Source organism: Drosophila tropicalis, unplaced genomic scaffold, assembly GCF_018151085.1.
Source record: "Drosophila tropicalis isolate 14030-0801.00 unplaced genomic scaffold, ASM1815108v1 contig_878, whole genome shotgun sequence".
Classification (NCBI taxonomy): domain Eukaryota; kingdom Metazoa; phylum Arthropoda; class Insecta; order Diptera; family Drosophilidae; genus Drosophila; species Drosophila tropicalis.
The window spans coordinates 1,645,124-1,661,893 of NW_027173374.1; the positions used below are offsets into that span (position 1 = coordinate 1,645,124).

The window sequence follows — 16,770 nt, forward strand, 5'->3', positions numbered from 1 at the left end:
TATAGAAAATTTAATAATTCCACACATTGTGTGTTTAGCACAATGAAAGCAAAAGTGAAATAAACGAATCTAATTTCCCCTTCAAGTTAATTACTCTATGAATATTATTATTAATCAAAATTATTGCCAAACTGAATTTAGTTAGATCTCTGATGGTTATTATAAAATATGTTTTTTTTAGAAATTTTTAACTAGATTAAGATTTTAAATGGATCACAAATTGTTTGAAAATACTTTCTTTAGTTTTCAGTGCCTAGAAATTTAGTCAGCATTTCGACTTAGTGGATATATTTTCTCCCAATTTGTCTGACTTTATAAACTAAATCCTATTTGGAGTAAATTTTTCCTACTTTTTTCCTCTGTTTTTTTTTTTTTTTTTTCATTGGAAAACTTTAATTGACCAAAAGTTTAGGGTCAAATCTTTGATTCTATGCATTTTGTTTAACATTTCCTATTCCTCTTTGCCTTGGGCAACACATTTCTTGGTTTCGCTCTCTCTCTCTCACATTTGTCGTTGTCTGATGTTGTTGTTCTTGCTGGCCGTCCTTTAATGTTTTTATGTTGTTGCCCTTTTAATTGCCCATTGAAAGTTGTTCACTTGTTAAAATGAACTTTTGCCATTGGCAGGCAACAGCAGCAGCAGAAGCAAAGTTGCAAGTACAAGTAAAGTGTGTGGCAGCAACAAGCGTGAAAGTATGTGTTATGCAATTAAAAACTACAAGCCAAAAAAGTCAACAGCAACTTAAATCGAATCCCATCCAATCGAATGAAAAACCCCGAACACCAACTAAAGTTACTTCAAGTTTTACCTCTTTCATGTGTAGTAAAAAACTTGATCTTGGCCATAAAAACATTTTGGAAAACACGATTTAAGACTTCATGAGAAATTTCTGAACTATATATGTACTTCTCTTTGTTCGCTTTATACCTCTGAGACCTCCTCTTAACTATTCCTAGAAGATCTACCTTTGAGCCGCTTTACTTAATGTTTCAAAAAGAGGAAAATATATTACTTAAGCTGCTTATTGGTTGATTTTTCCCTTTTCACCAAATATGCTGTTACTTTTAAGTCATCGGAGTGTCCTGATTATAATTATAACAAATAGTTGACACTAGGATGTGATTTTTCATTACCTAAATAATGGAGAGTAACCAAACAACGGTTTTCCATTTAGTCTACCAATAAGTTTTCCATCATATTTTATATGTGTGTGCACGTTTTTCTTGTTGGTCAAAAGACAAAGTAGAAAGGCAGCTGCTTCTAATGAGTTTCTCGTGCATATGACAGACAGACAGCCAGAGAGACAGTTGGACTGAGTATACTATACGATAGTTTATTTCCCCATAGAGTATACAATTTTGTGACAGCTGCAGACAGAAATCATGTTGTGTCCCCTCCCTGTCCTCAACCCTATACATTTACTCCCATACATTATGTTGCATAGTCTCACATGGACTCGAAATTCAAATGTTTATCTTTTATTTTTTAGACTTGACTCAGTTTTCTTTTCTATTTACGACCGACTATCTTTGTCTCCCCACTGCCTGGACTGCCTCGACTGGCTGACTGACTGACTGGCATCTCATGGACAGAACAATATATTTTTCTGATTTTCCACTTGCATTATCACGTCTAAAAACTGTCTGGCATTAAAACAAGTATATTGTATAGATGTTTGTGTTTGTGTGTGTGTGTGTGTGTGTGTAGGTCCTTTGTCTGACCATTTTTGGAATTGTGTGTCTGCCAGTTTGCGATAGAGTCATATGAGGACGAGGGCACATAAAACACATTTGCAGGAAATGCATGCAATACATAAACATAATTTAAGAGCCCCAGAGTCATAGCAATGGAAACGCACAAAAATTGTATAAATTATGAGCCCTTTGTGAAGTTTGGCACACTCCCCAAAAAGGAGCAAAGTAGAACTTGAAAATGGGTCAAAAATCGGCACACCTTAAAGCCCTTGTGTCTGAGAGATTTCTCATTTAGTTATTTATCAAATGCAGGCAGTTGATTAAACAGTGTTTAATCTTAACTATTGAGGTATTTACTGTGCAGTGTGTACTCAAATATTGAACATTTACCGTAAAGGAATCTGTTTCGTATCTCTGGTAACCAACCACATGAATGTATTTACATGCATCTGAATATCCTTTTGCTTTCATATCGCAAATATAGGCATGCACCCGCACAAGTTAATTGAAGAAAGGAGGATTGGGGGCTCCTTGCATTGCAGTTTGACTTTAAGCCAGAGTTATGCCTGGTCCCCTGGACGAAAAGGGGATTGGCGTTTCATAGCTGCTGCATTTCCTGCTGCTGCTGTTGTTGCCTTCATTGACTTCTCACATTAATTAAGTTTGTGTTTTGGGTTTTGTGTGTGTTTGGATGAAGATAAGATGCAGTCGTTATATCTCTCTCTCTCTCTCTCTCTCTCTCTCTGTCTCTATCTCTCTCTATCCTCTTTCAAATCCGGCTTAAGTTGGCTTCATAATTGGCTGCCGCAAACATTTTAATGAGGCGAAACGCCCACGTCACTGTCATCGTCACGTTTTCCGGCAGAAATATTTGCAAGAAATGGCAATGGCATAATTAAGAAGATGATGGAAGAGCAGATAGAGTTGATGATACCCACTCGTCGTTGTCGGTGTTTGGCGATGAGGCGGAAATTTGAATGCCAAGGCATTTGTTGAGATGTTAATATGATATGCAAGCCAGCTGGAGGATATGCATTTACATATTCTCACCGGCTCCATTAAATTCCAATGCACAGCGAAAGCCAGATGACAGCTGCAGTTCGCCATAACCAACACATGCCTTCCGAACACCCAACAAAACCCCCACCCACCCATCTTCATCTATTCCTCATGCCTCAAAGAAGCATGTGTGCATTAACACCTCAACATCAGGAGCGTGGCATCTCTTCTTTCTCTGTCACGTCTGGCGGCCTTTCGCAAGCCTGTCAAAATGTTCTTCCTTCTATATATATCCCTTCCACCGCACACTTGCTACCTTGTGTCACAACAATTCTCCCCGTGTCTGTGTGTGTGTGTGTGTGCGTGTTTGGCACGTAATGACATGCGGCTGCCAATGTTGTGGACGCGCAGCATCCATCGCCAAGTGCGCCTTGCATAATTTATGCATGTATGCAAGCAACTGAAAGCCCAACGAATGTCACCCGAAAAACCACAAATCTTGCCATGCCTCAATGCCTCAAAATGATGCACCAATGTAGCAGCTTCGTTTTCTCCCGAGATGCATCTTAAAGTGGCCGTCATGGAGATTTATTTATTGCTGAAGTGGAAAACGAATGATTAGCTCGTTTTCTAGATCCTTTTTGCAGCTTATTTGAGTAAAAATCACAATGATTCCTTAATCCAAGCACTTGCGAAATTGGAATCTTTAACTTAACATGATATTTTGCCAATTTCAAAGAAAAATTACTTTCACAGTTGCAAAAAGGAAAAGTAGGAATCGAATTTCAAAGGATTCTATACACATTTAAGATAAGAACGTGAACTTTTTCCTTGTACAATAGTTTTATTGGTTAATATAAAATATCTAAGCACTGCTATCCAATGTATATATGTATGTAAGTATATTTACAAAACCATAAACGTGGCCATAAATAGGAATATTTAGTCTATTTAGAATGTTTCAATTATATTAAATAACCCAAAATTCATAATTTCAGTTCGTTAAAAGTTTGGACTAAATTCCTGAGTTTTTCAGGCAATCCCAATTCATCGGCTATAATCAAATATTGTCCATAAGGCAGAGAAGTTAATGCTTCTGCGTGTTTGTCCAATTCAAATTGCAATGGAAACTTTTCAGATTGCGGCCATTTGTTAAGCTCGTACTCTAGAGTCCAGCGTGCAGCCAAATCTTGATAGTAGCCCTTTCGCAATGGATCGACTTTTTGCAATTTCTCCAAATGTTCTAGACTCTTTTCATGATGGGATGAGGGGTCTATTGCACGCATTAACAAGGAACTGGTGAGTAGAGTCCATTTACTGTCAGGTTCGTAGTCCAGTAGATCAAGACAGGATTGCAATTGTGTTTCCAGCTCTGCCTTTAGGTCTTGACTGCATGTAGATGACAAGCTATTGGGTGGCTTAAAGTAAAAGTAACCTTTTTGAAGGGGTAAAGCACTGAGCTTTAGTTGCTCGTTGGGCAATTTCAATTCATACGATTCTTGGGCTTCGATGGCTACGGCATCTGAAGATTTCCAAATGCTTTTGTCCCTATTAGCAGGCAGCCAGCTGGATATATCTACAGAGGAATCTTTTCCCACTAATTGCACTTTAGCGTTGAATGCTGCAATTGGCTTTTCAAGACCTATGACAGCCTTGCCATGTGGATCTAGACGAAAGGCAACTACTGAAAAGGCATCTTTATCACCATGAAAACCTTGGCCCAGTAACCAACGTTGATAGAACCAGGCGCTGCTGTCATTGGGATCGGTAAAGGCAGCCGTTAGGACCATTTCCAGTTCCTCACGTAGCTTCTCCTCGCTCATGGGCCGATCTTGCTGCTCATTGGGATAAAGTTGAGGGAGCAGCAGACTTCTATGATGCCAAGAGGAGTAATTACTGAAGTTCACCTTGATCTTCTCAGTGCAAAAGTCCAATTCCTGTTTGTTGGGAACCTGAGCCTTTTCGGTTACATAACGGCGATAGTCCCAGGTATGGAAATTGCGCTCATCGTACTTAAGATATTTATTGCAAAGCTGCAACTCACGTTGCCAATCTGCCAAGGGGTTCTGCTCCAAGGACCAGCACCGATGATGCCAGGCATTATAGGACTTGGGATTAACCATTAGACATTGCTCAGTTAACTGCAATTCATGGTTCAAAATGGACTGTAGCTGATCCTCCACTGACAACTTTTCTGGTGACTCTACCACCTCTTTAGGTTCCTCCTTAGCCTCATCTTTTTTCGGCTCATCTTCCACCTTTACACTGTTTTCAAGTTGCTTTTCTGCCTCTTCTGTAATCTTTCTTTTCTTCTCAAGGACACATTCACGTCGTATGTTCCACAAGGTAGAGACATCAGGATTTCTTAGTAGAATTTGCGTAGTCAATCCCAGCATTTCGTCATCCAGTTCACCCCCTGCCCGTTTCTTTTGAATCTTGGTCATGGCCGCCCGGTATGCTTTCATCTTTAGGGCTTGCTCTTTTTTCTTTCGCTCCCGTTCCTCCTCTGTGGTGCGCACTTTAACTCGGCCATGCATCTTGGATCCTTTTGAAATTCAATTGGACGCGTTTTTCTTCGTTTTCTGATATAAAAGTGGGGGGCTGATGAGTAACGGAGCTGGCGAAACAGTAAACAGCTGACTAAAGTTTTTCCACTTACTGGCAACACCAGCTGCAGTGCTGCCATATTGCTTACTCTATTGTGCTTGGTGGCGCCCTCTATGTATTAGTGTGACCACATTTTGCAAGAGTTGGGCGACCTGGCAACGCCATTAAATAATACCAACGTCGCGTCAACGGCGAATTGGCCCTTTTACTCAGCCCTTCGCTCTGGCTCCGATTCTGGAACTTGGCGCAATCCCGCGCAAATTGGTGGGATTTAAATTGATCCCGGTCGGATGCACACTATTCCTGCCTCGGCACACGGTTCCTGCTCCATTTTTCATTGTCAGGATACTCTATGACATACGTGAGGACTCATTGTACGCCCTGAATATAACTGATGTCTGGCATCACCCAACGCCATATTTGTAAAAAGCAAGTTTACAGTTTACAAGTTTATTTAACCATTTTCCATAAAAAAGTGCTAATAAATAGACCATTTCAGATCTTTATCATGTGCCTGATAAGCCTTGACGATGGCCAGCAGGTACTTGTGTATGCTGAGAGGTCCCCGCCAAAAAGAAAAGACTTCCAAGGGTATGTGAGTACGCAAATGTATGCTGTGGGTGTATTAACAGTAATTAAAGAATCTTTCATTACAGTAAACCAATTCCAAGGAGACAGTTCTCGGGTATTAATTATGACAAGCTGCCTTATTTTCAGGTGAGAGATGGGGTGACATTGAACCATCTATCTTATTGGTACACAGATGCCCCTAGTGTCGCTTGAATATTGCTCTAAGGGTGGTGTATGATGCAGGTCATTTTGAAGATGTGTCCATCCGCGCATCCTTCACATTTTTAAATATTTTCCATTTTTTATCAGCGACAAAAGGGTAGATTGTGGTTCTCAATAGATTACTTTTGGGCAATATAGAAGCAAAAGTCCAAATGAATTCATAGTCAGAGATCTATATAACTTTAAAGTTAATTTTATAAATGGTTTTCAAAAAAATTTGTATTTTAAACAATATTTCAAACTTCAAAATTCCAATCGATAAATAATCCATCAAAATTGAATCCTTTCTTACATTGTCAACTGAAAATAATGTGTTTTCTTTTTAAAAAGAACTTAATCTTATTATTCTGTAGTCTTACATGGTGAATGATGAAGGATATTTCAACCCTGTATTGTCCCTGTCTGAAACTTTGTCCCAATGAATATAAAAATCGCTGCTTTATTTCGTTTTCATTGCCTGTTGGCTTAACTGGCAAACTGACGGACAGACAGACATACAGACGAACCGTCGCGACGGACCGACCAAACAAACAAACGAAGGTACTTAAACGAGATTCCCAGTTATATGATATATACAAGTATTACAATGGGAATCACGATGCGAATAATTTTTCCACCTAAGCTGCGGCCGTTTGTCTGTTTATCCTTTAAATGCTCGACCCAGAATACAAGTTGGATGAGGGGCGGACTGAGCGTGTGTCACACCCCCGTTTCCTGCCCTTGGTCTGGTTGTGCTACCCTCCTAACGCCGCCGTGGACCTGCATCACAGGCAGATTACTGGGAACGACTCACAGGCGGCGACGCTGAAAATCAGTCATAATATTTCAAATTTCATAAATTGATGCGTATCACATTAGATGGGACACACACACGGGGGCGCACTGGCATAGAAAATAACGGTAACGACTACAGATTCTTCTCGTCTCTTGCCTTGGTTTTTGTTTTCCATCCTCCCCCTGGGATTTGACTTTGATAAACGCCTCAGCGCCTTAACTGACACGCCCACATTTCAACACGTCTGTGAAATTTGCTGCCAGGAAAATGAAGAAACGGAATAAAGGAAGAAAAAATACACGAGAAAAAAATATATATAGGTACATATAAGTTTGTATGTGTATATAATTCCTTTTCTGTTTTGCTGCACGATTGATTTTCTCGCTCCAAAACATCGAATCAACTTCGACAGCAAAATAAGGAGCAGGAGCAGCATCAGCTCCAGGCAGAAAAAGACAGAGAGAGAGGACAGAGTCCTTCATTCGCACCTGCTACACTGCTGTCTCTTCGTCCTCGAATTATTCCCCCGACGAAGTCGACAAAATCGTCTTTTTTTTGTCTATTTCAAATCGTCGATGTGGCCATTTATGGCTGTCTACCCATTCCCTGCCCATTCCCCTCCACTTTCTTTCGCTGCTCGGTCATAAAACAATAAAATACGAACACAAAAAACAGAAAAAAATAAGGAAAAATAAAAAAGAAATGCTCTTCCATTCGTTTGTTCCGAATCGCTGGAGGAAATTCTTTTCTAATTAAATTTTATGACTTGCTCAATGAAGTTTTCTTTATATTTTTTTCCCTTCATTTTTCTTTCCTTTTGATTTGATTAGATTTGAAATATTGATGTGCAGCCGTTAGGTAAGTCGTATTTGTATCGACAGTTCAAGGGGAAAGTACCTGTTAAATATCCTTAAGTGACATTTGGTGAGGTCCACCCGAAATTCTATCCTCTTTGGAGTCCTTAAAATAGGATTTTCAGTCATATCATTCTTACATTCTTCTTATCTGTATGTAAAAATAAATTGTTTTGAAAATATAACTTTTGTGGAATCATAGCCGGATCTATGAATGTAGCGGAACATGCTCCCTAAAGTATGCAATAAGCAGTCCAATAATTAGCTTTTTGACACATTTAAAGTATTTTTAGAATGTCCTGTGAAACAAAATCTAATTCTCGATACCGATGATGCAGCTGAATATTCTCAATCAAGCTTCCTTTTTAAAAATTTCTATCACTTTTGAAATTCATTTACTTTCAAATAGACTTTAATTAAATTATTTAGTGGTGTGAATTCGTATTGGGTACTTGAATTTATCAAGTTCTCTTCTTTTTGCCATGGTAACAATTGTATAATCTGAAAATGGAAATTCCAAAAAAATGAGAAAAGTTTACCAGTTGGTGGAAATAAGGAGCCAGCCAAGTGTCAGACGGTTTTTCCAAGCTGAAAATTGACACCTAATGCCCACGCAAGAGAAAACTAAAACCCAGGGAAATCCATGTCAAATGCCAGCCTCTCCATCTCCCTCCCCATCCCCTATCCCGTTCTAGACGGCCCTCTAATGTTCACCCTTCAAAATGAATGCGCAAGCAATTGACGTAAATAAGAAGCAGCCTGGCAACGATGAGGATGACGGCGGCGTAACCGGAGATGGCGAACATGGAAGGCGGAGATGGTGGACGGGGAGGGGGCGTGGTTGTTGTAGGGCTCATACATATGGCTTGGCCACAGCTTGAGCTTTGAAATTGGAAAAAGTTATGCAAATCTGCTGCTGCTGTTGCTGTTGTTGCTGCTGCTGACGACAGGACAGGAAACGAACGCAAGAAGTGAATTACTTTTTTCTCATCTCTCTCTTTCTACTTCCCTCTTTGGCTTCCTGTCTTGTGCTGGGTGGGTGGCAAGGACATCCCGTAACTGACGACAATTTTGTATGTGCGCAATTATAATAATTGCAATAATAACAAGAACGTCCAAAACTAAGCAACTCGGCAACGTGACAACGGGGTTGCTGCTGGCTGTTGCTGGTGCTGACGTTGTTCAGAGTCCTGCTGTTATCCTTTGGCGTTATTGTGTTTGCCATGAGCATTAAAGGCTTTGCCTGCCGCAGCATATACGTAAACGCATTTAAACGTGCGGCCCGCTGCCTGCTGCCTGCTGGCTGGCTGGCCTAAATAAATAGCCAACGGACGTGGCAGCAGGCAAAATTCCGGCTTTAAATCGTCCTATACTCAAATCCACGCATCCTTGCATCCATGTTTCCTAATTACAATTGCTGCCAACGAGCACCCTAAAACGGCATAAAACAAAGAAGGAATAAAAAAATAAAATGTAAAAATAAATATCAAGGGGGAATCCTTACGTGCTTAATGCCAATTAAGCGTTTGCCAAACACTCCTCAAACCCTACCTCTCTAGACCGCTCTCTACTCCTGCTCCTGCTTCTGCCCTTGATCTTTTCCCCCTGTCAGTTTGCCTAATTCTACTTTCCCTTCGCGTCAGCCCTCTCCACACTTGGAACTGTCACCCTCATCTGGTCGTCATTTCAACTTTGTCCCCTTTTTTTTTTTTTTTTTTGTATTTACATTCAGCTTTTGATATTTCGCATTTCATTGATTTTATTTTTAATATTTTGTGTGTGTGTGTGCGAGTTGAAAATTTCACTTTGCCTTAATACTATAATCCGGTCTACAAGTGATGGCAGACAGCTGAAAGGGAGAGAAAGAGAGAGAAAGGGCGAATAGATTCAAATTTCCGTTTTTCAAATAAATAATTTTTCTTAATTAGATTTAAGAGTTTTGCTTTGGACAGGGGATAAAGGTCAGCAGCATTTCTATTACGAGTTTTCAAAAACTTTTATAGCTTAAGGGCAAAACTCTTTGTGTTTTTTCTAGATAGTGGAGTGACCGTTAGTTGCCCCTTCTACCAAAAACAGAGATCTTTCCTCTCAAACTGGTTGATGTTCCTTTCAAAATTGGGCATTCTCATTTATTTATTTACTCTAACGAAAACTTCTCTAGGAAATACATAATTTTATTTTGAAATGTTTCGAAATTGGAAAATCTCAAACCAAGCCAACCATATTGTGTCTTGAATTGGATCTACAATTTTCTTGGAAAGTGTATTTTCATGTCCCTTGAAAGTAATACTCTGATACAATTCTCTGTTAATCATTGACTTAAATATTGAGAAATGAAGTTTTTCAGCTGCATTTTGGTTTCAGTTCGCTTGCCACATTCGGTGGCATATGGTGTGGCTTAATGGAAACCTGAGACCTAAAAACGGAGAAAGACAGAGAAAAAAGCAAAGATCAAATGGCGCAAATCTTTTGTGGTTGTATTTTTAAGATGAGATGAGTTGATGGTAACCGCAGCGAGGGGTCCCTTGCCCCGAGTCAAGATACGAAGCGGTTTTTTGTAGTCAAGTTCAAATTCGAAACATAATTTGAACTTAAAAGCTGCCTCTGCCTGTTTTTTTTTTTTGCCTGACTTGGGTCTGGCCTTTTGTGTGTGTGTGTGTATGTGTGTTCTTGCCTGCAATTTCTATAAGGAATAATAATAATATGAAATTATAAATGGTTTTCTGTTGGCCCTCCCCTTAGCCTGCTGCTGCCTTTATCTTCTGTTTCTCTGACTGGCTGTGTGTTTGCTTTGTGCCTGATGATTATTATGTATGCCTAAATTCTATGCACGTAGCGGCACTGAAGCTTATCTGTATCGAATATGATTAAGTGCGCTGCGCTGCTTCGGCCTCTCCATGACCAGGTCTAAAACTGGTCTCTGCCTTTGGGTCTATGTTCTGGGCAGAGCCAGGGCCATGGGTCGTTTCTCTCTAAGTGTGTGTGTGCAACATTGAAAAAGGGCACAAAAGACCAGGAGACAAGCGAACGCTTAAACAAACACAAACAATTGCAGACATTGAAAGCCTTCCAGGTCTTTTCTTTTCCTTTCCTTTGCTTTGCTTTGCTTTCCGTTCCCTCTGGTCTTTCAGTTCGTTATGGCCTTCGTCGTCTCGTCTGTTGGATTTGTGCTTCCTTCAGCGAATTGGCAAAAATTCGCATTTATCATTTGCATATTCCGGATAATACATTTAAATTGTAGATTCCTTTTTGTGAACAATTTCAACAATTCATTTCATTTCGTTTCATTTCAATTCATTCAGTCAGTCAGTGAGTCGAGTTTTCCAGGAAATTGCATCTAATTAATTATTTAAATAAATTTCTACCTTCCTTTTGACAAAGCATTTTAATATAGCACGTTAATATGTAATTGCAATTTGTAAGTGTAATTGAATTTAATTAATATGCATATATCGACTTGTCTGCTATAAATCTCTTCATGCAAAACAATACAAACACAAAAAAATAAATAAATAAACAAAAAGACAAAATCAGAAAAGATTAAAAGGCAAATCTGAAAAATTTACATACAAAAACGTTTTCAAACGAAACATGTTTTCGTAATCTTCGACTTAAATTTGTTGTATTTTTTCAGCTTTTTTATTTTTTTGCCCCATCAGCCATATTTCATTATTCATAATGTGATCTTGATATTTATGGGAACTGAACAACAGATAAATTTTCAATGAAAACGACGAGAGAATCTGATAAATTTCAAAGAATTTAATTATGGTTCTCGAATTCCAAACAAATTTCACTAATTTGAATGAAATTTAATTATCTGCAAAGTCAAATGGGCGTTGTCTCGGCTAATGACTAACGACCATCTCGTATGAGCCATGCACCAAAGACGTTTTTAAATCACAATCAACTGCAATAGATTTCAATTTAATTTACTTGACTAAATGACAAGACTAGTCATTTGAATCTTTTCATGTGAACAGCAAGACATTTCGTTGATTACTTATCAATATATATATATATTTGTATAATTAAGTTGAATGGAGTTCAATGAATCAATATTCATTGAACTCCATTCAATTGCAAAAATCAACTTTACACATTCAAAACGGGAATTTATTCCATTTCTAATGTGATTGGGCAAAGATATTAGCTTGGCTGTTAGTTTGGAACTACGAATTCGTAGTAATTAAAAATAAATAGAATTTTCTACTTATTCTGTGACGAAATACCAATTTAGGACTTCCTTTAAATTTTATAGTATATCTACAAACGATATTTAAATTAAATTATTAATGACCTCCTCTAAACAAACCTGTCTACGTCCATGAATATTTTGGTCACTAATAAAAGCAGAATTAGCCTATTTGTTTGATTTTAGAAATTAAAAAAAAGTATATGCTCCTTGAAGTGGAAGTATTTAGATAAAAAGAGGACTCAACCCACTTGTGTTACTTAATCAATAAACAAATTATAATTTCTGAATAATGCATATATGAAAAATATAATAAATATATTTTGTATAACTAATTTGGCATTACATCATACTGGACTTAAATAATTTCCTGAGTTGTGCTTAAATTAACGAATCTGTTTAAACGAAAATTTGATCTTCAATTAACCCATATCACGAAAAGTCGTTTTAATCAACTGAAAAAAGACTAAAGTTTCCCTGAAAAATAAAACATAATAAAAAAAAATACAAAAAGTTATTTTACAGCTTCAGTTTGTTTGGTTGTATTGAAACATTATAAATGATTTCTTTGAACTTATTTTTTATTGCTAATACTTGCCGAAATGAATAGTTTTGCATTGAACTGTAAATTTAAATTTAAATTGTAATCAAATTTAAATTAAGTCTTTTTTAGAGGTTTCTCTTTTATTTGATGCCCGTTTGTAAATGTAAATGGCATTTTCTTTTGATTTACTTCTATGATTTCCTTTAAAAATTTCATTTCGTTTGCACTTGAATGAGAAAATTTGAATATTTTTTTGTATGTACGAGTATATATATTTATGTATATATCTCAATGATTCACATTCACGTTGTACTCGTACTCGAAGGCAAATGCTCAATACTTGAGTTACTTTTATGTATGTGTACTTGTGTTTTGTATTTGCATTTTATTTTTCTCAAACCACTTGAAATCATTTTTCTTTTTTTTCTTCTCTCGTTTCTTTTAGTCTCCAGGTCTCAAGTGAGTTTGACTTTCAAGCAATTTTCTAAAGGGTTTCCACTCATCTAACCCATTAGGGGTAGCATATAGTTAAAGGAAGGGGAGTTACATACATATGTAGAATATATTAAATTGCTTTTGCGCATTGGCATTAATAATAGGGAAAAATACATTCAAGCTGTCATTAGGCAAAAGACGTAAAAGGTGAATCTCTTTTCATTTTTCTCCCTCTCCGTCTCTCTCTCTCTCTCTTCTGGTATATTCTGGGCAAATACAAGAAAGGAAAAGGTGCAAACATCCTGCCAAAAATGAAATCGCAAATAAACATCAAGAAATAGCCAAAGAAATTCACACGAAGCATTCTCGCCGTGAGTGTCCTTTGGGCAAACAAAAGGCCAGGCAACGGTAAATGCGTCAGAGCAGATAAAAACCAAATGTATCTGTAGCTGCTGTGCAAACAATTGCTATAAGGACCCACCAACCGAGGTAGACGCAGACGAAGGCGGTTCCCCGGCAAGGTGCACGGATGGCACTTCCGTCAGACCAAATTACAATCCCTCTCGCCCCGACAAAAAAAATAAGTGAAGAAGACTTCACTCAAGTGCCGAATATAAAACGCAAAATTCAGTTTCACAGTTACTCCCGCTGCTCTTCCAATACTTATATCTGTAGGTATGTATTAAATGATATGATTGATGGGTGCAAGCGGCGGCGGCATGCGGCATGGCAGGGGAACAACAAAGGAAACACACACGCCCGGACTTTCCAGATTTCCTTCTAGTATGACCATCAGGCACCAGAGGCATCAGGGGCACCAGAGACAACAGGGGCACCAGAGACAACAGCGGTGCGGTGTCATATGAACTGCAGGAACATCAGGCAGGCGTAAATTATAAATTATATTTACCAAAGGCTTTGGTCTCCTTCGTTTCCAGACGGTTTTTGCGTTAGGTAGTCGGTTCGCTTCGCTTTCAGGCTCGTCATGCGTATAGAATTTCATTTGATTGAGCGCTTAATCAAGCAAACATTAATGTGCACTTATTATTAATAATAATAAGTGTTTTTTTCACCGCTTTTTTTTTGTCGGATGTGGGGGGGTGCGGAGGGTTCAGAAATATCACACATAGAGGAATATGTTTATCTGCTCAGTCGTGGCTGAATGAAGCTTCCCCTCGAACTCCATTACCTTTTGTCCATGACACTCTCTGTTTGGCATTGCCGTGGCTGTTGCTGGTCATGATGAGCATGAGATTGAGAAAATCGACAATGATGAAGCTGCACCACAGTTTGCCGCTCCCAAGGATAGCTATCGTTAAAAAAGAACATTATAATATCGAGGGGGTTCTGTGTGTGTGTGTATCCGCTTGGTTGGCATTTGTTCAAAACAACAATAAGTTTAACAATTGAAATCTTCATTAATCAGAAAAACCATTATAATGACTATTTTTCGTGGACTATCTGTGGACGATTTGAATGCTTTTGACTTTGCTAAACTTGTGGAAACCGTTTACCATATCAAAAACAATTGCTGCCAATCTCTCTCTATGGAATTTCGTTCTGGTTTTTATGATTAACTTTTTCTTTTCTGCTGATGCTTCTGATTATGCTCTTGGCCACTTGAGGAGAATGGCAAGTGGCCTTTGTTGCTATCGATGTTGCTGTGTTACTGCTTTTTACTCTATATAAGGTCAGACAAATGCCCACATAGCATCGCATAGAATTGAATGCCCCTAATGTCCACTTAACAGCAGCAGTAGCAATAGCAGCCTACTTAAATACATGCCATGCATACGAAAATGGACATGAAGACCAACCAAGAGCCACAAAACACATCAATGGCAGGTCGAGAACTGAGAACTGCGAACTGAAAACTAAGAACTCTGAACACTGACATCGCCATCGACAACGACAACGACATCGGAAAGACAGAGACACTCATTAAATGCCAACAACATGCGAACATGCGAGAACAATAACTACATATTGAAAATGACAGGGCTGGATTTTATACATAGAAGAAAGAAGCACTTCAAAAAGTTACTAAAGATCCTTTATATACTCATGGGAAACTATAGAAAGCGAGACAATCAAAAGATATGCCCAATGGAAGTGAATCTAAGGACATGTCAAGTTTGGCATAACTGAAGTTGGTTACGATATTATGACTCTGCCATCAATTCATATCCTATGTCCATGAAAAGGGATTATTCTCAATTGAATACTTTAAGGATTTCTCTCACTAATTCGCTCCTGAACAGAAGCTATTTCTCCTACAGATTGTCCTAAACGGTGAACCCGTTGAAACTTCCTCCGAATTGAATCCCGGGCGGGAAATTGTCATCGTTGTTGTTGCTGTTGCTGAGTCTTTTGAGTGGGCCGATAGCCAATTGAGTTGACGAGTAGCAATGGGAGGAGATGTGGGAGAAGGAGGCCAGTGAGTCGCGGCCATCGTTCCGTTTCAAATTCAAAATGCAATTGCTGGTCATGCGAACTTTAATTACACAACTGACAGACAGACAGACCGGCAGACAGAACGACGGATAGAGGGACTCTTGACTGAGTGATGGCAAACCAAGCGTAGCTATGGTCCTAGGCAATCCAATCATTGGCAACCGTTCCGTACTGTTCAGTTACGTACGCCTCCTCTTTCATGCCCACCCATCCCCTTCCCACCAACTATTACTATTGCTACTCATTAAACGAAATTACTAATTTCTGTCTCTAAAGTATATCCTCGCCTTCGTTTGCATGTCCCATGGGGGCGTGGCATGTCGTTTCTTTTTGTAAGTTTTGTTTTTCTCTTTTCATATATGTACATACATATATTTTTTTCTTTTTCGGTTATATGTAATTTGTTTGCCAGCCAAGTTATGTGTAATTAAATTTGATTAACGGTTTCTGCTGCTTCTAGCAAAAGTTTTTAGTTAAACCTGAAGGCAAATTACATGAACACATTTTCGGTGTGTTACATTTTCCCTTCAGTGTGTTTTCACCTTCTGGCCAAAAGTTTTTGACTAAAGGGGTTACCCAACAGTCCTTGACGTGCAAAGAGGAAGAAATGGGAGTTGGGAGAGATAAAAGTTGAAATACGTTTGCACTTGTGCTGTAACCAAAAGTCAAAGTTAAAGTTATAATTGATGAAGTCAAAAACTGTAAAGATGCCACGAAAATTATCACTGAAATTGAAAAACCATTCATGGTAACAAATTTGTTTTTGAGCCAACTCGCAGCGCATAACGAAACTTGCTGCTTACAAAAGATACTTTCATCAAATTTATATTACTTAATGGTTTAATTTAATCTCAATTCCATCGAAAGTTGTTTTTTATAGTCTTCACATGAGTTGCGAAAAATGATTTTTCCCAACTACTTCAAGACAATAAAAACGCACGCAAATAATCGTTGGTATTACATCTTTGGCTACCATCACGTTTTGTCTCAAGTAGGCCTATATAAACGAAACGAGTCTGGCATTTATATGGAAGGTGTGTGACGACTGTTCATCGATTAGATTGAGTTAATTTTAAATTGTTAAGTGTTTCACGCTTGCAATTACATAAAATGGGAAAATTTTTAATTAAACTATCCCTTAGTAGCTCAATTGTCTGTTCTGTTTATTAGGTTATTGCCTTTGTCTCTGTATAAAAGATTCCTTTCAATAGCATATCTAAATTAGCTCGGGTTCTTTTCAAAGAATTCTAAAGCAGAAAGGCCTTGTGCGAGACTTATATAAAGTACAAATCTTTTGTCATTCGAGAGTTGCTCAAATTTATAGTTTATCGCTATTTAGCTTTGCTAAGCTAAGACTTCCTATTCATTAAATCTTAGATATGTATATATTTCTACAGAATTTCTTAATGTTTTCTTTCTA

General features: G+C 38.3%; 1 protein-coding gene and 1 long non-coding RNA gene across 2 annotated transcripts in view; one reads left to right on the top strand and one right to left on the bottom strand.

Moving 5' to 3' along the window:
• Positions 1–3,623: 3,623 nt before the first annotated feature.
• RabGGTa (Rab geranylgeranyltransferase subunit alpha) lies at positions 3,624–5,337 on the bottom strand. Its single transcript, XM_068299943.1, has one exon. The coding sequence runs from the start codon at positions 5,229–5,231 to the stop codon at positions 3,681–3,683; it is 1,551 nt and encodes a 516-aa protein (XP_068156044.1). The 5' UTR covers positions 5,232–5,337; the 3' UTR covers positions 3,624–3,680.
• Positions 5,338–5,510: 173 nt separating this feature from the next.
• LOC137585281 (uncharacterized) overlaps positions 5,511–16,770 on the top strand; it is a 51,773-nt gene continuing 40,513 nt past the window's right edge. The window contains exons 1-3 of the long non-coding RNA XR_011033535.1: positions 5,511–5,730; positions 5,801–5,892; positions 5,958–6,018. This is a non-coding gene — a long non-coding RNA (uncharacterized lncRNA). The remainder of the gene's footprint in view (positions 5,731–5,800; positions 5,893–5,957; positions 6,019–16,770) is intronic.

Bases quoted from the DNA above. Each gene is read 5' to 3' on its own strand.
- RabGGTa (XM_068299943.1), bottom strand. From the start codon at position 5,231: ATGCATGGCCGAGTTAAAGTGCGCACCACAGAGGAGGAACGGGAGCGA.